This window comes from Xenopus laevis, chromosome 5S, assembly GCF_017654675.1.
Source record: "Xenopus laevis strain J_2021 chromosome 5S, Xenopus_laevis_v10.1, whole genome shotgun sequence".
Classification (NCBI taxonomy): domain Eukaryota; kingdom Metazoa; phylum Chordata; class Amphibia; order Anura; family Pipidae; genus Xenopus; species Xenopus laevis.
In genome coordinates this window covers 5,884,304-5,907,500 of record NC_054380.1, presented here as the reverse complement: position 1 = coordinate 5,907,500, position 23,197 = coordinate 5,884,304, and the positions used below count along the sequence as shown (strand labels likewise).

At 39.6% G+C, this 23,197-nt stretch overlaps 1 protein-coding gene across 1 annotated transcript in view; it reads left to right on the top strand.

Annotated features, from left to right (window-relative positions):
• The window catches only part of slx4ip.S (SLX4 interacting protein S homeolog), a gene marked incomplete in the record, with an annotated part of 110,167 nt that extends 89,146 nt beyond the window's left edge, over nucleotides 1-21,021 (top strand). The window contains 2 exon segments of the mRNA NM_001091387.2: nucleotides 1-124; nucleotides 20,981-21,021. The exon segment at nucleotides 1-124 is cut by the window's left edge and continues 447 nt beyond it. Coding sequence (NP_001084856.2) covers nucleotides 1-124; nucleotides 20,981-20,995 — 139 coding nt within the window.
• Between the last annotated feature and the right edge of the window lie 2,176 nt (nucleotides 21,022-23,197).

Sequence of the window (23,197 nt, the reverse complement as noted above, 5' to 3'; positions counted from 1 at the left end):
GGCTCAAGTGAAAGATCTAAAGAGTGTCCCAGTAGCTTCATGGACTCATCCTGTTCAACATGTTTCAGCAGATAGTGGGAACACATTGCCAAGCAAGCCAGCGGCTATAATAAGCGTGGCTAACAAACAGCAGCAAGGTGCCTCGTCACTCTTTTCCCATATACAAACCGTGCAAAATGTTCCATCTGCAGAAAGTACGGCCAAAAAGTCCAAACTTCAAAGGTCAAAAAAGATGCAGTAGTTTAGCTCCAAAACTTGAACCCTTACAGGAACGGTAACAGCAAAAAATGGAATTGTATTAAAGGAACAAAAATATAATGTACTGTTGCCCTGCGCTGGTACAACTGGTGTGTTTGCTTCAGAAACACTACTATAGTTTATATAAACAAGCTGCTGTGTAGCCATGGGGGCAGCCATTCAAGCACAGGATACACAGTAGATAACAGATAAGTACTACTATAGTTTATATAAACAAGCTGCTGTGTAGCCATGGGGGCAGCCATTCAAGCACAGGATACACAGTAGATAACAGATAAGTACTACTATAGTTTATATAAACAAGCTGCTGTGTAGCCATGGGGGCAGCCATTCAAGCACAGGATACACAGTAGATAACAGATAAGTACTACTATAGTTTATATAAACAAGCTGCTGTGTAGCCATGGGGCAGCCATTCAAGCACAGGATACACAGTAGATAACACATAAGTACTACTATAGTTTATATAAACAAGCTGCTGTGTAGCCATAGGGGCAGCCATTCAAGCACAGGATACACAGTAGATAACACATAAGTACTACTATAGTTTATATAAACAAGCTGCTGTGTAGCCATAGGGGCAGCCATTCAAGCACAGGATACACAGTAGATAACACATAAGTACTACTATAGTTTATATAAACAAGCTGCTGTGTAGCCATGGGGGCAGCCATTCAAGCACAGGATACACAGTTGATAACAGATATGTACTACTATAGTTTATATAAACAAGCTGCTGTGTAGCCATGGGGCAGCCATTCAAGCACAGGATACACAGTAGATAACAGATAAGTACTACTATAGTTTATATAAACAAGCTGCTGTGTAGTCATTTAAAACTGAAAAGGGAGAAAAGGCACAGGATACACAGCAGATAACAGATACGCTCTGTAGTATACAATGGTATTCTTCAGAACTTATCTATTGTGTGTCTATAAGCTTATTTATATAAACTATAGTAGTACTTATCTGTTATCTACTGTGTATCCTGTTCTTGAATGGCTGCCCCCATGGCTACACAGCAGCTTGTTTATATAAACTATAGTAGTGTTTCTGAAGCAAACTCACCAGTTGTACCAGTGCAGGACAATATATTGCCATTTCTTTAAAATATTTTTCATTTTTTGGTGTTACTGTTGCTTTACACACTGTATCCCAGGCAGGTCTCTGTTGTGTATAATCACCATTACATTGATTTTAGACATGGCTATATCAGCTCTTTGATTAAATAGGACATAAAATAGTTTGATTGCCTCTCTCAGGATTTGACTTGTATGGTGGCTGGGTGCCACGATGATCTGGCCGAGGAAGCTGAAACGCCCAGCAGTGCCACAACACAACAGGCTTCATACACGTTGAATTATGATTTATGCAATAGCTAGCAGATCTTTGGAGCAGAAGTCCTAATTTGTACGAATTGCTTTTCAAACTATGGGTGTGTAGACTTCCATGAAAGGCAACAAGCCTCTTGTTTGTTTATACAGCCCAATGGCACTTCTCAGTGGCTTATCAGTTATTTACATGGAAACATCCGCATTCTCGTTCTGCCAGTGGATAATGGTAGAAAGTTCAGCTTCAGAAGTAAGTACAGACAAAGAGTATGTTGTGTATAAGTGTGTGTATTTGTACAAATCACACAATCCAAAGAGGAGCAGCACATTGTATGCAATTTCCATGCCATAGATATTAGAGGATATTATCACAAATAGGTGGCACCCTGATGGCCAAAATACACAGCTGCCATACACACACACACACACACACACACCTTCCCGTGGTCAGTTCTAGTGGCCTCTGGGTGTCTTTGTTGGTGAATACATTGCCAGGCAAAAGAGAGCCTTGTGCTTAAAGGGGTCGTTCACCTTCCAAACACTTTTTTCAGTTCAGTTGTTTTCAGATTGTTCTCCATAAACAAAGCCCTTTTTCAATTGCTTTCCATCTTTTATTTTTTACCGTTTTCCCAAAATTTAAGTTTAAAGTTTGTGTCTCAGTCTGGCAGCTCAGGGATCCAGGAGCATCTGAACTGTTACAATTTGCTCCATTTAGTTGATACAATGAATTGATACAATTCTCAGCAGTATCTGTGTAATATCAGCAACTATTGTATCAATTCTGAAACGCAGGGATTCAGCTCAGCAGGGGCAAAGATAACAAATGTATCAACTAAATGTATCAATTTAGAACAGCTAAGGGTCTGGCCACACAGGCAGATTCGGGGAGATTAGTCGCCAGGCGACAAAGCTCCTTTTCTTCATGGCGACTAATCTCCCCGATATGCCTTCCATCGGCTAAAATGTAAATCGCCTGGGGGCATGCACACGGAGCTCTTCGTTTTCCGAAGTTTCCGCGTGAGGCAATTATGGGTGACTTCGTAAAATGAATCACTACCCCCAGGCGATTTTCATTTTAGCAGGCAGAAGGCAGATTGGGGAGATTAGTCGCCCTGAAGAAGAGGAGATTTGTCGCCTGGCAACTTATCTGCCCATGTGGCCAGACCCTAAAGAGTCGTTGACCCCCCCCCCTGAGCTGCTTAAGAGTCAGGGCACACGCTCAGATTTGGGAAGATTAGTCACCAGACTACAAATCTCTTTTTCGGGGCGACTAATCTCCCCGAACTGCCTCCTGCCAGCTCGAATGTAAGTTGCTGGGGCGATGGCACTCGGATCGATTTGTTTCCAAAGTCTCCCGAAGTTGCCACATGAGGGAACTTTGGGCGATTTCGGAAAATTAAGCACTCCCAGTGCCATCCCGCCGGGCGACTAATCTCCCCAAATCTGAGCTTGTGCCCTGACCCTTAGAAGGTGAAAAATGAAACTTTGCACTTAAATATTAGAAAAGCATTCATAAATAGAAAGTAATTGTTCTGCTAAACAAACTGAACTGAAAAAGGTGTTTTAGGGTAGGTCCACACTGGGCGTTTTGGGGATATTTGGTCGCCTGGTGACTAATCGCCTCGTTTTTGCGGCAACCAATCTCCCCAAACGCCTTCCCTGACTCTGCGCTGGCTTAAAATGATAAAACGCTGGCGCTAATCACACGCGGCGGTTTGTTTTCCTAAGTCGCCCACAGTTGCCTCAGGAAACTTCGGGCGACTTTGGAAAACGAATCGCCGCGTGTGATTAGCGCCGGCGTTTTATCATTTTAGCCGGTGCAGAGTCAGGGAAGGCGTTTGGGGAGCGGCGACCAATCTCCCAATTTGCTCCCACAATGGGGTGGGAGCAAAGTGACTATATGAGACATTTGGTCTGTGTGTGGCCAGATTTACTTTGCCTGCAGAAAAACATTTGTGGAGCAGTTGATTTTATAATCTGCCCAGGGCGGAATGTTCTTAATATTCTATTTTAAATCAAACCAGCAAAGAGCAAACACCAGCTCAGAACCTTTTGCCAAACAAGATTTACGCTTCCCTGAACACTCAGTGGGACGCGGAGCAGCACTTCCCGCGTGCGCCAGTCACTTTGATGTGAGCGGATCCTTCTTTTATATGTTTATTTGTAACACTTCCATTCTGCTTCCAATTAATACCAGCAGAGCAGGCTGGTAATGCTAAAGTCAATATGTATTTTACACCATGTGACTTTATAGCCACATCTCGTAAAATAGTATTTCTGTAAGAGCTTCATTTGGACTTTATTTATTCCTGTGATTTACTGCGGTGTAGCAGTTGTGCCATACGTATAGATGTTGTTTTTATTTGTTCTTATTTAAGTTTAAATAAAGTACCTTGTACGTGTTATGAGAGCATTTATAGAGTTGTTTGCTCAGAGAAGGGGGTGGACGCTAAAGCTTTTCTTACAAAAATATCCCAAATGTGTCGGCTTGTTTGCCTTGTTTTATAAGGAGATAAAGGAGGATAACGGGTCTGTATCATTAGCTGCTTTACAAGAGACTAGACTTTGAAGAACATACAAAGAATCACTTGAGGACAAATTGTCTGCAAAACCATTATTGTTGCAATAGTTTCAGCATCTGTGGCTCGTGGCTACTAAACAACCCAGGGAATTTTTGCTTGTGGTTTTCCTGATGGCGGAGACTTACCTCAAAGGATGCAAAGTTCTTGGTTTCATGTATATCAACGGTTAGGGTATGAGTTAATGTAAGGAGGATGGGGTGCCCCTCTCCTACCAGCTCAACTCGTGCATTTAAAATGCTGCATTGTGAATGCGCCAAGCCATTAGGAGCATCTGGTAGTGAAGGAGAAGGTGGCATGCCTAGGGTGGTGGTGGTGCAAATATACACCCTCATTGAAGAATTCATTAATTTTTATGAAATTAAACTGGAGAAGCGGGCATCTAAGCGTCATCCGAGATCCAGAAAAGATAAATATAAGGCGGCGCACTTGGCTTTTATGCAGGTTTATTCCCTTAATGGGACAAGGTAGGTCCTAGGTACAACCTTGATGGAGGAATACTTGTAGCTGATAGACGTTGCTGTAGCCCTTGTCATGCTACAATGAATGGGATAACTATTTAGATGTTACACTTTCCCCAAAGCTAGAGGCACCTTACATAATTATTTGAATAGCCTTGGGTAGCACAATCATTTTACCCCAAGGTGCATGAGATTCTGTCTTTCTTAAAGTAAACTCAACCCTAAAACTGAATATGGTTAAAAATGGCATATTTTATATAGTGAGCTTATTGCATGAGGCTAAAGTTTGAGCTTGTCAATAGCAGCAATGATCCAGGACTTCAAACTTGTCACAGGGGGTCACCATCTTGGAAAGTGTCTGTGACACTCACATGCTCAGTGGGCTCTGATTGGCTGTTGAGAAGCTAAGCTTAGGGCTCGTCACTAATTATCCAGCAGAAAATGAGCTTCCCTGGCTGTAATATAAGCTGATGCTACAGGTTTGCTGATTATTCAATTCTGATGCTAATGGAACTGGTTTCTGTGCTGCCATGTAGTAATTATGTGTATTAATTACTAATCAGCCTTATATTGTGACATTTCTATTCTATGTGTACTGTATATTGTGAGTGGCTCCCTAAGCTCAGTAAGTGACAGCAGCACAGAGCATGTGCAGTGAATCAGCAGAAAAGAAGATGGGGAGCTACTGGGGCATCTTTGGAGACACAGATCTTTACTGATAAAGGGCTGTGGTTGCCTTGGGCTGGTACAGAAGCACAAAACATAATGTACATTTCTAGTCCACTTCTTTAGTTAAAGGAGAAGGAAAGCTACGGAGGCATTTTATTGCCAATAGATTAGCTGCAACAGTGCAAGCTAGAATGCTATATTTATTCTGTAGAATACTTTACCATACCTGAGTAAAAAGCTCTAGAAACTCTCTGTTTGTTTAGGATAGGAGCTGCAGTATTAACATGGTGTGACATCACTTCCTGCCTGAGTCTCTTCCTGCTCTGGGCTCAGATTACAGTAGAGAAGGGAGGGGAGCAAACTGAGCATGCTCTTGCCCAGGGCAATGAGGTTTAAGCTGAAGGCAGGAAGTCTGATACAGAAGCCCATGTGTACATGTGCAAGGAAAGAAATGCAGTGTTTATTTTCACAGGGGACTCAGAGCAGCATTACTTTGAGGGGTTACTGGTATATTTAGATGGACCTTTCTGATAAGGCTTTCTTAGTTTTAACCTTTCCTTCTCCTTTAAGCTTTAGTTCTCCTTTAAAGTACTGCTTAATATAGTTTGGATTTCCAGTGCACAAATAGAATCATATTGCTACAGTCCATGGATGGGTAACTAAGTTAATAAGACAAGGGTTTTTAGCTATACATTTTTTGCTTAGCGTTTATATAATGTTGAGTTAAAAAATGGCCTAATTGGCATTTTGGAATCGAAATTTTTTGCCTCTGTTTCATAAACTAGAACTAAGAAGGCCTTATTTGAGTTAGGGGCTTAATACAATGCATGTGTCTTTTCAATTTAGCTGCTATGTATTCTCAGCTGCAACCAACCCAATTTCAGACTTCATCAGTGAATCACTACCACCCTTATATGTTGTTTATACTGGATACCCTTCTTGGAAAGAAAATGGAGGCTAATGGTGAAATTTCCTTTCCTTCTGTCTTTATAAAGACCTATTTTGCAATGAGGTATATGCATAAAAATGTAGCCGCTACCTACAACGTTGTAATAATGACCCATTTATTGCACACTTTAACTAATCCATCCTCTCATCTTCCTCCCTCTCTCCAAAGCTATCATTTTACCTTAATTCTCACAAACACAACAACTCAGGCCTTCGTCTTAACCCTTGTCTGCTCTTTTCCTGGATCAGAGTTTAGCTTGGACCATACCAACTGCCAATGGCGAGTCAACATGAACATCTGGATGAATGCCCTAAGGCACGGAGCCATTAATCCAGTAGTATAAAGAAAGCAATACTCTAATGCTTCTGAGGATTTTTGCTGCAGGGTCTGTATAGAGTACTTTAATGTCTGTTCTGAACTTGGTATTCCTCTTGAGCAGCTTGATAGTGCGTTGTAATTGTCTACTTACTAAAAGCTTATAATACAGAACCACCCAAGGCATTGAGGGTCTTCAAATCTGAGTATTCTTAACATAATCTCACTTTCTCTCCAGACTCTCATTGAGAGTGGCCACATCTAAGTTAATGCTCTCAAGACAATTTAGTTCCCAGATGTAAAGAGACAAAGATGCTTTACTTTGCCTTTCAACAGTGAATACATCAGAAATGGGAGACCTCAGACCTTCACTAGTTATTGTAATTCTCTTTGTATGCCCAAGTTATACCAAGTACAATGCATTATGCCTTGTTTTTTTAATTCACCATCTTTCAAAGAATAATCACCTTGTGTGCAAGGAACTAATGGGTGAATTGACTTGTTATACCACATTAACTGGTTGCCCTGAGCTCATTGTTTAGGACACTGGTAGGAGCAATATAATTTGATATTAATCATAAAATCAGTGTCATGATTGGGTTGCAAATGTATTTACTCATCTAGTTTTAATAATAAGTCCAATCATTTCAGTTTTGAATATGATGAATATATAGTGAATAAAGTACCCCCTCTTGTAAAATATAAGGATATTATAAGTTACCGAGGAGTTTCATGACCATATAAAAGTACGAGGCCGAAGGCCGAGTGTTTTTATAAAGGTCATGGAACTCCGAGGTAACTTCTAATATCCTCATATTTTACAACTGGGGGTACTTTATTTATTATAATACACAAGTTTCAATGAGTCATGTGACAGAAATTACATCAGAACTCACTGTTTATAACTGATGACATCAGAACTCACCGTTTATAAGGATATAATTTACAGGATATTCATGGCTTTTGTGTATTATAAATGTATTACTGCTACCAACCTTGTACTGCTCTCCTTCCCCCCATGTCTACTTTCAATTCTCCATCATTCTATCATTCTTCTCCCCAAATACAGCTGTGCCATTATCATCCCTAGTCCCTACACAAATGTTATAGTCATTCACAACCTCTACTTGCCCTGCATCTCTGGCATAATATAGGTTATATCTCTGAGATAAGAACCTTCAAACTCCTTGCCAACAGCTTTTCAGATTTCAGCTTTCTGAAATTATGCTCGATGGCTTTCCCTCCTTCCTCTAACATTTTATTGGTACTAATGTATTTTCTTCAGCCCTCACCTAATGTCCACTTGTTCTGTGTATGGCAAATCCTAGCACCTTGCAAACATCACACTGTTCAATAGGTAAACATTCATATTTTGAATAAATCCCATCTTCCCTGTCTTGCCTTTCACTCCTGTACTATAGTGGCTAGCCTGCTGAGGTCCTCTGAAAGCTCATACATGCGACTCCAGAGATGTGGACCCACCAGCCGTCTTCTTTTATTTGGAACCCTAATACTGATAAATGTCTCCCTTTTTATTTCAAACATAACCCTTCCTTTTTTAGCCCCAGTTAGAACCTGCTTAGACGGCAGCCTCTGCTCCCCCGGGTTTGCACCCCATCTTAATTTTGCAACCACTTTAGATTCTGCAATTCAGATTCCATAAAATAGAATCCACCTGCATCTCAAACAAGTGAATGCTCCTTAGCATGGCTGCTCCAAGATTGGATACATGCAATAACACTACTGTTGCACAGACAATATTTGGTTCCTACTTTGCTTATAACACTCTACTACTTCATATCACCTGCAACACTTGCTTTAATGCCCACAAATTCACAGTGCTATGGTGAGGCTTTAAACCAGAGAAGTCAAATCTTTATGAGAACTTAGTAATTTGGCAGACTTTTAGGAAAAGTACCTTTAGCAAGTAATTAAAGGGATCCTGTCATCGGAAAACATGTTTTTTTCAAAACACATCATTTAATAGTGCTACTCCAGCAGAATTCTGCACTGAAATCCATTTCTCAAAAGACCAAACAGATTTTTTTTATATTCAATTTTGAAATCTGACATGAGGCTAGACATTTTGTCAATTTCCCAGCTGCCCCAAGTCATGTGACTTGTGCCTGCACTTTAGGAGAGAAATGCTTTCTGTCAGGCTGCTGTTTTTCCTTCTCAATGTAACTGAATGTGTCTCAGTGGGACATGGGTTTTTACTATTGAGTGTTGTTCTTAGATCTACCAGGCAGCTGTTATCTTGTGTTAGGGAGCTGCTATCTGGTTACCTTCCCATTGTTCTTTTGTTTGGCTGCTGGGGGAAAAGGGATGGGGGTGATATCACTCCAACTTGCAGTACAGCAGTAAAGAGTGATTGAAGTTTATCAGAGCACAAGTCACATGACTTGGGGCAGCTGGGATATTGACAATATGTCTAGCCCCATGTCAGATTTCAAAATTAAATATAAAAAAATCTGTTTGCTCTTTTGAGAAATGGATTTCAGTGCAGAATTCTGCTGGATCAGCACTATTAACTGATTCATTTTGAAAAAAAAAATTTCCCATGACAGTATCCCTTTAAGCATGATAATCTGGATCTGAGTTATATGGACAGCTTGCAGCATTAATGACATTTGCAAACCTTTGGCAGAGTAGTCTACTAGTGAGCAGGAGCCAGTAAAGTCGGCGGTATTTGGCATCCCAGGATGCACATTGCATTGCAAAGCAACTTTTGGTTGATAACACTTTTTGACACATATCTTCACATGGAACACTGTGTTTACCTGAAAAACATGCTGTGTGGCCTTTAATCAGATTTCTAACCTACACATCAGTCTACAAGGCTGCTACCCATAATCCTGTACACGAATACACTTCATTTACAAAACAGAACCTCAGACCAGACAATACTTCCCTTCAAACCTGTGTCTTTGAAAATAATAAACATTGTAGGGCAGCTTAACGACTGTAGGACAAGTGTCCACCATAGTGTTGGCCATACAGAGTAGGAGATCAAGTTCTCCAATTGCATATATGTTTCATAATTGTCCATGTTTCAAAAGAATTATGACCTACAAGGTGAAAGCATGTGCTGATTACATTATAGTCCTCTGCAGCCGAATGGTTGAGCTACATTGGTTTTAATCTGTATGGAAGTGCTTGTTGTCCATCAGTTGACTTGTAGCTTATCCAGTTGATGAAAAGCAGCAGTCTCCTCCTGTTCTGTGGCAGAACTTCTCCCATAGAGATTTCGGTATTTGTTTGCCAGTTCAGGAATCTTTATTGTAAAAGTACCATGCTTTCTGTTGTTTATATTAGTGAGGTGAGATAAGACATTTAGTTGAGGAATTTTCTAACATGGAAGAGATGAGAATAAAATTCTGATATAAGCCAGTGATGAGAACCAGGATGATGTGGAAACTGGGAGGATGGTGAAAATGAACTTTGGCATGATATTAAGCTAGATTAATGGCACAGTGGAAGAGAAAAACAGATAATTCCTTGCTATACATGATAAGGTAGCCCTAACCCATCAACATCTTTCTATAAAGCCATTAGTGTAAGGTTTCCATGATTCTTGGAGCTTGTAAAGAAAAACATGTGTTGCCAATTGTTCCAAGAATGGGGGAAAGTTTGCTTTCTAAATAACCTTTTGACAAATACACCATATATGTATATTTGTACTGGTTGGATTCTTATCAAGTGATATACAGTATATAGAAAGAGAGAGATATTAACACGCCTTTCAGAAAACAAGAGGCAACTGTACAGATTTGTGCAAACCATTTTCTTCACTCCTACATTAGTAGTTTTATTAAACTGATTGCATGTAATATTGCATAACATTTCACACCTTGTTCCATGCTAAATACTGGTTGGTGCCTTGCATTGCAAATCGCCCCCTGCCACCAAGTGACCAAGTATTTAGCTCTCAAGTCAAACTAACAAGTAGCAATGGTGCAAAGCACACAAACTACATTTTAAAGGAGAACAGAAGCTTATCAAAGAAGTAGGCTAGAAATACTGTGAATCCTGTCTTGGACTTCTGAACCAAACTAAAGGCCCCCTACATGGGCCAATAAAAGCTGTCGACAGACAGAGTCAACAGCTTATTGGCCCATGTGTGGGGCCAGCTGACGGGCTTCCCCGATCGATCTGGGTGAAAGTCGGCCAGGTCTCAATCGGGCAGTTAAAAAAATCCAGTTGGGCCGCATCTGTTTGTTTATGTGGTCCCGCAATCCGACCACCCGTATCGGATCTGTTATGATTCGATCATTGGGCCCTAGGGCCCACGATCGGATCAGCCTGATATCACCCACTTCAATATCGCCCACTTCATTGAGCGGATCTCTATGTCTATGGCCACCTTATAGCAACCAAAGACCTTCAGTAGTAAATATCTGTTGCTCTAACGATGCCTCGGTAGCTCCCCATCTTCTTTTCTGCTGATTCGCAGTACATGTTCTGTGCTGTTGTCACTTAACTGAGTTTAGGGCCGAATCATTTATAGAGTATATATGTCACTCATCTTCTGCTTGATGATTTCAACAATTCCTAAGCTTAGCTTCTCAACATCCGCCCAGAATACACTGAGCATGTGCAGTGTCACTGACACTCCTAATATAATCCAAGATGGTGAACTCTGTGCACAATTTTGAGGGCCAGGATCATTACTGTTATAGAGATTCTGAACCTTTAGGATGCTGCAGCTCACTGAATATGTACATGGCTACCACTGATAAGGAAATGGGATTGGCAAAAATATAAAGATGGGGAGAAACCTCAGAGGAGTGGACCCCTACACTGTCATACAGCTGTTATATCTGATGTGCCCTCCAATCAGCATGATATTAGGCATGGGGCACTGACTCTTCAGCTAGAATTGAGCCCCTGGATTCAAATAGTCATGACATGGGAGTTTCACCCTTGACTTTTTCATGGATATGTCTATATAATATTTTAATTAGGGGGCAACAGTGCAAGGGGAGGATTGAAGAAGAAGATGTAATTTAGAAGAAGGCAAATTTTAGTCCCACACAACCATGTAAGTTTGCTGATGGCTCATAGGAAAAAGCTGTGTCTATAATTTGCCCATTGAAACACACACTAAGCTCTTATGTGGGCATGGCTAGAGTAGTAGGAACTACTAGACTAGAAGGAACAATCATAGGAAAAGTGAAACTATACTAAATATATAGATTTATGTCAATGTTTTTAGAAAATGTTGCAGATTAGGTACATGAAATTTGTAATGCCACCACTTGGGTCTCTCCTTTCTTGGTCAATAAATATAAACTTGAGGATCTCCAGTGTTTTTTGTATCTATTTGGCATCCGTTTATACATTATTTATTTTATGACTATGAATCTTAAATGTGTACATCAGCGGAGATTTCACTTTCTTTTCTTTCTTTTCCAATTATGTTTATTGCCATTTTGAATAAACAAAGGCAACAAAAAGCAGCAAAGCTTTAGCTCACCATAACATTTGTCAGTTTCCAAAAGAAAATAAATATTACATAACAATTCATTACTAACAAAACATCAAATATTGACATTAACAATATTCATCAAGGAAAATAAAATTATATAAGATAAGATTTTCCTCTCTGTCGACCAGACAAACTCAACGAGTATATAGAGGAGTCTTCCTCAGAATTATACATAGATTTATCTATATAAACTTTATCTTCAGACTCCAGAATTTTAAGATACGGAGACCATAGCTCAAGAACATTTTCTCTTTAAGACCCATATTACCATACCTAAAGGTGGCCATAGACGCACAGATAATATCGTACGAAACTAATTTTCGTCCGATATTCGTTGCGTGTATGATGGAAAAAGAGCCGACCGATATCGGCAGAAGACTTGGATATCAGTCAGCTCGTTGATCGTGCTGGACGGAAGATTTTTATCGGGTGCCTTTGAAGGAACCCAAACATCGGTATCTGTTGAATGGTCAGATACAGGTAGAATTCTATTGTTTCTATATGTATATCTGACTATTCAGCTCTACACGTGTGTATTGAAACCAACGATCTTTCTTGGAAACATCTTTTCCAAGAAAGATCGTAATTGTTACGTCTATGGCCACCGTAAAAACCTATTGCTTCATCAATGCAGAGATAGGATAAAATAACCTTTAAATCTGGGGAAGTTTCCTGGATCCAATATAAAAAAATGGATTTACGAGTAGCAGCAATGGCCAAATGCACAAAATGTTTATATTTATTCCAATTTTTTTTCTTTGGAAGACAAATAGAAGAAGACATTGCTTGAAAACCAAAGAGTGCAAATTCCAGAGATAAATTATACTTTCTTTTCTACTTCTCTGTGGGCTCTGAACACTTCATGATCTACTGCATGGAACTTAAGATGTAAGTGAATCTCCTTTACTACTGCATCCCTGTACCTAACGTGTAAAAGCAAAAACTGCCATTGGGCAGATTTGTATGTAGAGCAGGGTGAAAACTGAAGCACCAGGAGTTCATTGGTTGAGTTTCTGATGAGTAGAATAAATATCCTGATGATGGTGGTGACTCAACTCTACTTTCCACTAGGTCATCCTTATGGGAGCAATTCTCCTTTTATGTCATATGAGTGTAGTGCAATGTGTGGGCAAGTCTCATAGAGCCAGATGATGAGGTTGCACAGAGGGGCATTATAATTCCCTTGGTTTAGTCTCAGTGATGTTGAACTGCAACTATAGGTTCCCCAAGCTGAAAATTAGCCACATTATATTTCCCCCTTTTTTCCCATAGTAGCAAAAACACTCATTTAATACTCGTTTTATACCTTCAATATTCTTTGTTCTTCTGTACTGGCAGCCCTTATCTTACAAACAGTTAATTACTGGGAGTTTCAGTGCCATGCCCACGCAGTCACTAATGCACATGAAAGGACATGCACTGATGATGATGATGAATGCTCCTTTCAAATTTCTTGCAGTCCTGTTTTTGTTTTGAGAAATAGAGCCAAGTCAGTGAAACTGATTTCCTTTATTAACATTAAACTTTCCAGAGCTTTAACTTCATAGGCTTGTTGATTAATCACTTGTAATGCAAAATAGTGTGGATTAATAAATGCTTAAAATGTGCCCCCCCCCATTGCACACCACCATTGCACTCCACTATTGCACTCCACTGTTGAACACCATCATTGCCTGCCACCATTGCACTCCACCATTGCACTCCACCATTGCACACCACCATTGCACTCCACCAGTGCACTCTACTATTGCACACCACCATTGCACTCCACTATTGCACTCCACCATTGCACTCTACTATTGCACACCACCATTGCACTCTACTATTGCACACCACCATTGCACTCCACTATTGCACTCTACTATTGCACACCACCATTGCACTCCACCATTGCACTGCACTATTGCACTCCACCATTGCACTCCACCATTGCACACCACTATTGCACTCCACTATTGCACTCCACTATTGCACTCCACCATTGCACTCCACTATTGCACTCCACCATTGCACTCTACTATTGCACTCCACCATTGCACTCTACTATTGCACACCACCATTGCACTCCACTATTGCACACCACCATTGCACTCTACTATTGCACACCACCATTGCACTCATCACAAAAATGACCAGATCTAAACTTTTACACATTGAAAAGGCAGCATGTATTTGTTAAAGCTACTCTATATCATAATAATGATTTATTTGTTATCATAGTAGCATGACTGATTGCTTAGAGGTCTGTTCCCTCATAGAAATGCTGTCATGGTGGAATGAAAAGCCATAAGCCATATTATTAGGAACAGTAATACCAAAAAATGAAAGTGTTCAAAAGGAATGACAATATAATGTAGTGTTGCCCTGCACTGGTAAACAATATTAATGTTTCTAAAGCAAACATACCGGCTTTACTAGCACAGAAAAACTCTATATTTTATTTGCATTTTTTCAAAACTCTTTCTTTTATTCATTTTACTGCTCCTTTAAGTAAGACTTATCTTCCATTTATGTTCCCTTAAGACTAAAGTTTATCATTTATTTGGTTACTTTTCTTATATATGTGCATGGGAGCTGCCAAGATACCCTCTTGGTAGGTACACCAGAGATGTAAATATGTATATATCCTTTTTTATGTTAAATACTTTTTCCAACATATATACTGTATATGCAGCAGGCTCCATCTAAGCAAATGGGAAATACATTGTGCTATTAACTCAAAGCCAAACAAGGTATCTTTGGGCAATTTTGACACCCAAATTGGGCTGATCCAATCATTTTTCCACTAGGACAATAAGTGGATAATATGGGCTATTAAGAACCAATGAGAGGGGGCTGCTTCAAAGTAGGGATACACGAATCCAGGATTCGGTTCCGGATTCGGCCTTTTTAAGCAGAATTCAGATTCGGCCGAATCCTTCTCCCCGGTAACCAAATCCGAATTTGCATATGCAAATTAGGGGTGGGGGAGGGAGATTGCATGACTTTTGTCACAAAACAAAAAAGTTTCCCCTTCCCATCCCTAATTTGCATGTGCAAGGCAAATTAGGGTTCAGTATTCGGCCGAAACTTTCTCGAAGGATTCGGGGGTTCGGCCGAATCCAAAATAGTGGATTCAGCGCATCCCTACTTCAAAGTGGCAGTTTTTGCCCAACAGCATTTTTTACCTACCCAGTAAATTTTTGATGGATTTTTCAGCCAAATAAAAGTCATGCACCCTACACTGCAAACAAGGTGCCGACTAGACTGGAATTTTTGTGTTGGGAACTAAAGATAAACTAGAGATATCCCTCAGATGAGTCCAGTTGCTTTAGACCTGGGATCCTCAACCTTTTGAACCCATGAGCAACATTCAGAAGTGAAAGGAGTTGAGGAGCAACACAAGCACGAAAAATGTTCTTGGGCTGCCAAATAAGTGCTGTGATTGGCCATTGAGTAGCCCCTATGTGGATTGTCAACCTACATTGAGGCTCTGTTTGGCAGTACGTCTGTTTCTAAACAACCAAAACTTGCCTCCAAGTCTGGAATTCAAAAATAATCGCCAGCTTTGAGGCCACTGGGAGCAACATCCAAGGGGTTGGGGAGCACCATGTTACTCATGAGCCACTGGTTGGCGATCACTGCTTTAGACTCAGCAGTTCTTTATCATAAACTAGAAGAATGAAGACCTTCAAAGAAATGCAATCAGAACCATTTTTCAATTAACTGTTCAAGAGTTTAGACCCCAATGCCTTGCTTTCCAACATTCTGCTAAGATAATAGATATTGAAGAGTAATAGGGTCTTTTATGGGGGGTCTGATCACCTTTTCTTATTATTATAAGTCTGGTGCTTCCTAAGAACCAATCAGTGAGTGGTGGAATGTTCACAACGCAATAGGAACAGCTACAACATGTGTTAATGTTTCCTCCGTTATATTTAGTGAGAACAGACAGATCTCAGCACAATATGAATTACTCTTTCCTTCTTCGTACCCCAGGAAGGAAATGACTTTGTTTTCTTAAACTTCAAAAGTTTAAAATGGATGATTGCAAGATGACTTGGTAAATAAAACATTCAACGTCAGTGGATTCATGTTGGTAATTTTTTAATAGTTTTTTTATCAATATAATATCTATATTGAACTCAAGTATTTCAGCACAGAGCAGAATATTATCCGCTTGCTAGACTTTGCCTGGGAGCCTTTTAAAAGCTGCACCGTGCTCTACCTGCTACCTTTTGAACCCGTGAGCAACATTTAGAAGTAAAAGGAGTTGGGGAGCAACACAAGCAAGAAAACTGTTCTTGGGGTGCCATATAAGTGCTGTAATTGGCCATTTGGTAGCCCCATGTGGATTGTTAACCTACATTGAGGTTCTGTTTGGCAGTACATCTGGTTTTTATACAACCAAAACTTGCCTCCAAGTGTACAATTCAAAAATAATCACCTGCTTAAAGCCACTGGGAGCAACATCCAAGGGGTTAGAGAACAACATGTTGCTCATGAGCTACTGGTTGGGGATCACTGAGCTAGAGGGTTGGTGATACGTTTTTTACACTCTTGAGATAAAACAAGGTACTGTGGGGATTCTGAAACATATTTCAGCTTATTAAATCTTCTCTCAACAATGTTGACAGAGCAATTAGCTGAACTGCTCATTCTGGATGAAAGGTTCGGTAATGCTTCCATAAGGCCATAACGTCTGGCGACGCTACTTTGGGAGCGAGCAGGAGATACAGCATAGATCAAGGCTTTGCATTTCAGGAATGTTCTGTATTGCGTGGGTACAGGATGATGGATAGCATGAATTAGCTTTTTCTTATCACCCAGGACATGATAAGTCATGAGACATGGTGCACCTACAGTATTTGCTTTCCTGTACCTGCTACTACAAGATTTCTCTGTGTGATAACCATGTGAAGGTGCACAGAAAGTCACCGGAACCTCTTATGTTCTTTTCTGCAGAACAGAGAAGCTGCTGTTACTGTCTGAGGACCCTGCTGGCTATCTCTGTTCCATGCAGTCAAACCAGGCAGCATAGGGGCCACAAAGTGGTACTGCTGATTAAAGCACTTAAGATGGACAAATAGATAAAAAGTAATACTCCAGAGAGAAAGGGGGAGCTGAGATGGGCCCAGAGTCTAAGGAAACACATGGACACCACTGAATGTACATTCATTCTTAAGGTGGCCATAGACGCACAGATTATATCGTACGGAACTAATTTTCGTTCGATATTCGATGTATGGTGGGAAAAGAGCTGACCAATATCGCCAGAAGACTTGGATATCGGTCGGCTCGTCGATCGGGCTGGACGGAAAATTTTGATCGGGCGCCTTTGAAGGAACCCAAACATCGGCCATTGTTAGTGCTGAATGGTCAGATACAGGTAGAATTCTATTGTTTCTATATGTATATCTGACTATTCAGCTCTACATGAGTGTATTAAAAGTAACAATCTTTCTTGGAAACATCTTTTCCAAGAAAAATCGTAATTGTTACATCTATGGCCACCTTAAGTCTGATCTCTTCCAACAGCAGAAAAGGAGCTACATCACAGGGAGTTGAGGAGCAAAATGGCAGAACCATAAACTGTCTTGTAAGCCATCTGAAGGAGGTGTGTTGTTCTGTGGGGACATGTAATCCACTCACAAAGATGGATGATAAGGACTGGATGAGAGTCCACATAGGCTGGATTTGTTACTTGGCTCAAGGTACAGTTATGTTTCTGGATAAAAGCACAATATTTAATTGTGCGAAGTCAGTTTAAGCCTGCACTACTTGCTACATCTAAGCAACTTCTACCCTACCATTAAAGTGAGGGTTCTAGATGTTGGATTTTACTTGCTTCATCCGAAATCAAGTCCCAACACAAGAGGATAATCCACTTTTTTAAATGGAGCGCCTTGCTCAGCTTGACAGGTGCCATTACTGGAACACTTAATAGCTGTATCTTCCCTATTGGAAACCTATACTGAAGCTAGCCAAGGAATGGGACACAATTTATCCCTCAGTTCCCTGAAATGTAGGGTTGTTACTGCACAGCTGATACATGGCCAGAGATTTTTAATCATCATTAGCAGGAAAATCCAGATCATATGGAGCCTCCAGCTTATTTCAAAGCACATGGAACGCATTGTAGGATCCTCCTGCAGAGACCTGTCATCTCATCTGGCAAACGCAATCCCTATATAAGATATTCACATTAAACACTCCCTCAGATACCCCACCTCTCCCATTCCTTACCTGTAAAATATATCAAACGCTTTTATGAGGAAGGAATGGAATGTAAAATGCACAGTTACAGAGCAGGCAGGTTCCTATTGTCTTCTGGACAAGATGAGGCTCTTAAACCAACGTAATAGGACTAGGGTTGCCACCTGGCCGGTAAAAATGATGGTTGATCCCAATGTTATTAATAGAGAAAAAAATAAATATATAGGAAGGCCGGTATTTTTTCCCAGAAAAGGTGGTAACCCTTAATGGAGGCAGAGGTTCAAGAAGGCCAGTCATTAGTCCAGGTGGGAGTAAATACAGAGAACGGTTAGGGAAAGTTTACAAATGACTGGCAGAAGGTGAGTCCAGGCAGCAGGAGTTGTTCAGACAGAAGTTGGCAATCCAGTTCTTGTAACGTAGCAACCAATCAGTAGGTGGCATTAGTGATTACTTGATTGGTAGTAAATATTTGATTACAGTAGAGACATTATGGGTTCTATTACATGACCATTAAACAGAAGAAATGATTTGGGAGGAACCTTGTTTGGGTCAGGTACTATCAACAGGAGTCAGAAGAAGTTGTGCAGAAAATGGAAATGAAGAGATAAATACTCCTTTTAATGGCATATTTGATGGTTTCATTATGCAAAAAAAAACACTTTAGGTGCAGATCCCCTTTCAATTAATACAACTAAGCAGAGATGCACAACTAAACTAGTAAAGGGAATGTTTGAAAATAAGAGGAAAGGCTGTCATGGATGGGGTTGTTTACAATTCTTTTGCAAATAAAATGTTTGGAGTTCCTCTATATGACTGTTGGTTCTCTCTTCTTTTTTTCAAGGTTGGGGTTATCTTTGGGAAAAAAGGTGTTTTCAAGGGGACATAATTAGTCTTTAGAACAGGGATCCCCAACCTTTAGAACCCGTGAGCAACATTCAGAAGTAAAAGGTGTTGGGGAGCAAAAATGTTCTTGGGGTGCCAAATAAGGGCTGTGATTGGCCATTTGGTAGCCTCTATGTTGATTGTCAACCTACATTGAGGCTCTGTTTGTCAGTACATCTGGTTTTTATACAACCAAAACTTGTCTCCAAGCCTGGAATTCAAAAATAATCACCTGCTTTGAGAGCCACATCCAAGGGGTTGGAGAGCAAAATGTTGCTCATGAGTTACTGGTTGGGGATCACTGCTTTAGAAATACATTAGAGGACCTTATAGACAGTTGGCAGGAAGATCCTTTTTTTCATTTACAAAAGAGGCCATTCCTTTAGACTAGAGCAACAAAACTTTGTTTGAAGCAGAGTATGTGGTTCTTCATGGTGAGGACAGTGAGATTGTAGAATGCTCTGCCGGATGATGATGCGCTGGCTGATTCTATTATTGCCTAGAAGAGTTGCTTGGATGAAACCTAAGGCTTTAGTAACCTTAGGATCTACAGTTAGTTTAGTAGGTATTAGTAAATATAGTTATAATACACAAATGTCATTAATATATATAATATATATATAAACGGAGCTTAGTGATGTCATTTTTGTCACATGACTCACTAAAACGTGTGTATTATAATAAACAAAGTAGCCCTTGTTGGAAAATATGAGGATATTAGAAGTAACCTTGGAGTTCCATGACCTGTATAAAAGCACTCGGCCTTTGGCCTTGTACTTTTAAAGTATATGGTCATGGAACTCCTCTGTAACTTATAATATCCTTATATTTTACAATAAGGGCTACTTTATTCACTATATATATATATAGCTAAATATATTGATAGATTTGTATGTGTGTGAGGGGTTCATTTGGAGGAGTTGAACTTGGACTTTTTTTCCCAACGCTAATTAACTATGTAACCCTCTCTAAAAAAAATTCCAAAAATCTCATGAAACATCCAGGTGTTCCAATATAGGTTGGAATGTTATTTGTAACGAGCCATCGTTCCGACCTGTTTCCCCCGGGAATAATATTTCTATTCATAGTGTGACACACCGAGGCCGAGTCATTATTATATATTATATTATATATGTATAGACAGTATAACTTTATTTATAAAACGAACCACCCAAATGTTCACAGTGGCCTAAACTGTCTCAGCCAAGCCAAATGCATTTTTGTGAATAAAAATAAAATAAAAGGCACACTTCAAATTTTTCATACAAATTTTTTTTTAATAAATATTTATTTTTCAGAATTTCTTGCCAACACATCAAAGATGTATTTAAGGTTCATAACACCAATGTCACAAAAACATGGTTAATTCAGGACCTCCATTGCTAGATTCAGTTTTTGTTGCATACATCGATATATCGGTAGCGCTAAGAACTCCTAGGGGTAATCTCGGCACCTCGTACTCGCCATCAATACTGCAGATGTCGAGAATCTACGAGCCCTCGTTCATCACCAGTTCCTTTAAGTCTACAGTCGTTATATCGGCCCAGGGGAGTCGCAAAACGGTCATATTTTTGTAATGTAATAAACACCAAAAGGAATATTTTTTTTCTGTTCAACACACATATTTAGAGGCACATTTATCAAGGCTTGAATTTAGAATTCATGTTTTTTTTAAACTCCCCTTAATTCAAATGATTCAAAATTTTGAGATTTATTAAAAAAAAATATCGAATTGGTAAAAGTCGGACGAATTTAAACGACCCGAAAACTCAAATTGAATTTGATTCGAATGAGATCAAACTCGATGCAAGTTTTTTCTCCAAAAAAAATGTAAATGTCAGGAAGGCTGCAAACTAGGGATGCACTGAATACAGGATTCGGTTCGGGATTCGGCTATTTTCCGCAGGATTTGGCCGAACTGAATCCAAATCCTAACTTGCATAAGCAAATTAGGGGTGGTGGGAAATCACATGACTTTTTGTCACAAAACAAGGAAGTAAAAACTGTTTTCCCCTTCTCAACCCTAATTTGCATAGGAAAATTAGGATTCGGATTGGTATTCAGCCATATCTTTCGCAAAGGATTCGGGGGTTCAGTCGAATCCAAGATAGTGGATTCAGTGCATCCCTACTGCAAACATCTCCAGATTGATCCCTGGACGTCTCCCATTGACTTAAACGGTTGAATCCAAATTCTTAAAAGGGCCAGAGTATGATAAACATTGACATTTTTTTAAAAAAAAAAGTCTAATTGAGTTTGGAGAATTCCCTAGTTGAATTTGACAGTTTTGACCATGAAAAAAATTTGAAAATTCGAAATTCTCAATTCGACCCTAAATAAATCTGCCCCTTAGGGGGGAATTCACAAAAGTGTCGGTAAAATAAGTAACCCAGAAGTGGTGGTCGACAAATTTGTAAAATGTCGTACATACGGCAAGTTCACGAAGGCAGATGTTACCATCTCTGAATGTCTCCTAAGTCCGACAATTTTCTATCTTTTCGTCGGACAGACAACATTTTACAGAGCGTTTTCATAAGACAATTTGACCAACACTTTCAATTTGGAGAGCCGCCCTAGAGTGTCGGAAAAATTGTCGGCAAAACAAATGAGTTTAGGAGCAAATCGTAAAAATGTTGGGAAAAGTGGCGCCGAAAAAACCACGCCCCACTTTTAACAACACTATTTCAAAAGTGTCGTACACGTCGAAAAATTGTCGGGTAAATGCTCTGTTGATTTGTCGCCTGTTATTACGACACTTAAAAGACATTTTTTCGTTCCTGACACTTTTGTGAATTCCCCCCTTAGTGTTTCTTGTTAATGTTTTTTAATGCATTCAACGGAAAAAAATTGCAATTACATATTTTCCTGCAATTTGTTTTCAAATTGAATTATGAAATTATGATTTCCGATAGCAACGCGCCTTTAACACAGACACTAAAAATTTGTGATTTTTTTTTTTCTTAGAAAATCTGACTTTTAAAAAAAATCACGAATTTTCCGAAATTTTTTTTAAACCCAAAGGTTGGAAAAGTCTGAATCTGAAAATCCGGTATCTCAGACCTGTTGAGGTTGCATATAAGTCAATGGGAGAAGTCCCAATGATTTTTTGATGTGCGCTGGGTTTCGTGCAATACCCCGAAATTTTAGGGTGAAAATTCTGAAAAAAACGCATGGAAAAAAACGTAAAATTTTGATTTGTTCCCACAAAGCAAATACTTGGGAAAATGTAATAATAAATAAGCGTAAAAAACCGAGCGTATTTGATCGGAGTTCGTAGCAGAAAATATTGAGATAAATTTGGACTTTTGATAAATAACCCCCTCAATCTGACGCAAATCTCTGACTCTCAATTTAGGGGCAGATTTATCGGGCGGATTTCAAAGTAATGGGAGGTTATTTTTGAACTCCCATAACTATAAAATTCGAATTAAAAAAGACCAATAGAAATTTATCAAAAAAATCAAAGTTTTTTTTCGGGTGTATAGGTCTGTTTTTTTAGATCGAATTTGAATAGTACAGATCGAAGTAACAACAATTTAAAAACAAAAAAACTTTGATTCTTCAAAGTCCACCAATTGACTCCAAATGGGTTCTAGGAGGTCCCCCATAGGCTAAAACAATTCGGCAGGTTTTAGATGGCGAATAGTGGAAGTCGAATTTTTAAAGGGCATGTAAAGTCAAAAAAATAAAATCCCATTTTTACTTTCTTTAATGAAAAAGAAACCTATCTCCAATATACTTTAATTAAAAAATGTGTACTGTTTTTATAAGAAACCTGACTGTATGCAGTGAAATTCCCCCTTCATTTACTGCTGTGGATAGGAATTGTCAGACGGTCCCTAACTGCTCTGCAGGGAAACAATCATACTTATGAACAGCAGGGGGAGCCCCGTCTTACTTCCCAGCCATGCAGAACTGAAACATCTTTGTTTATGATGATCCCTAAGCAGCCCAGACCACACTGAGCATGTGCACAGTCTTAGTCTTGCAAAGATGTATAACAAAGTTACAAGATGGTGACCCCCTGTAGCCAACTTTGAAAGCATAAATTATTTGTTTGATTAGGCTTG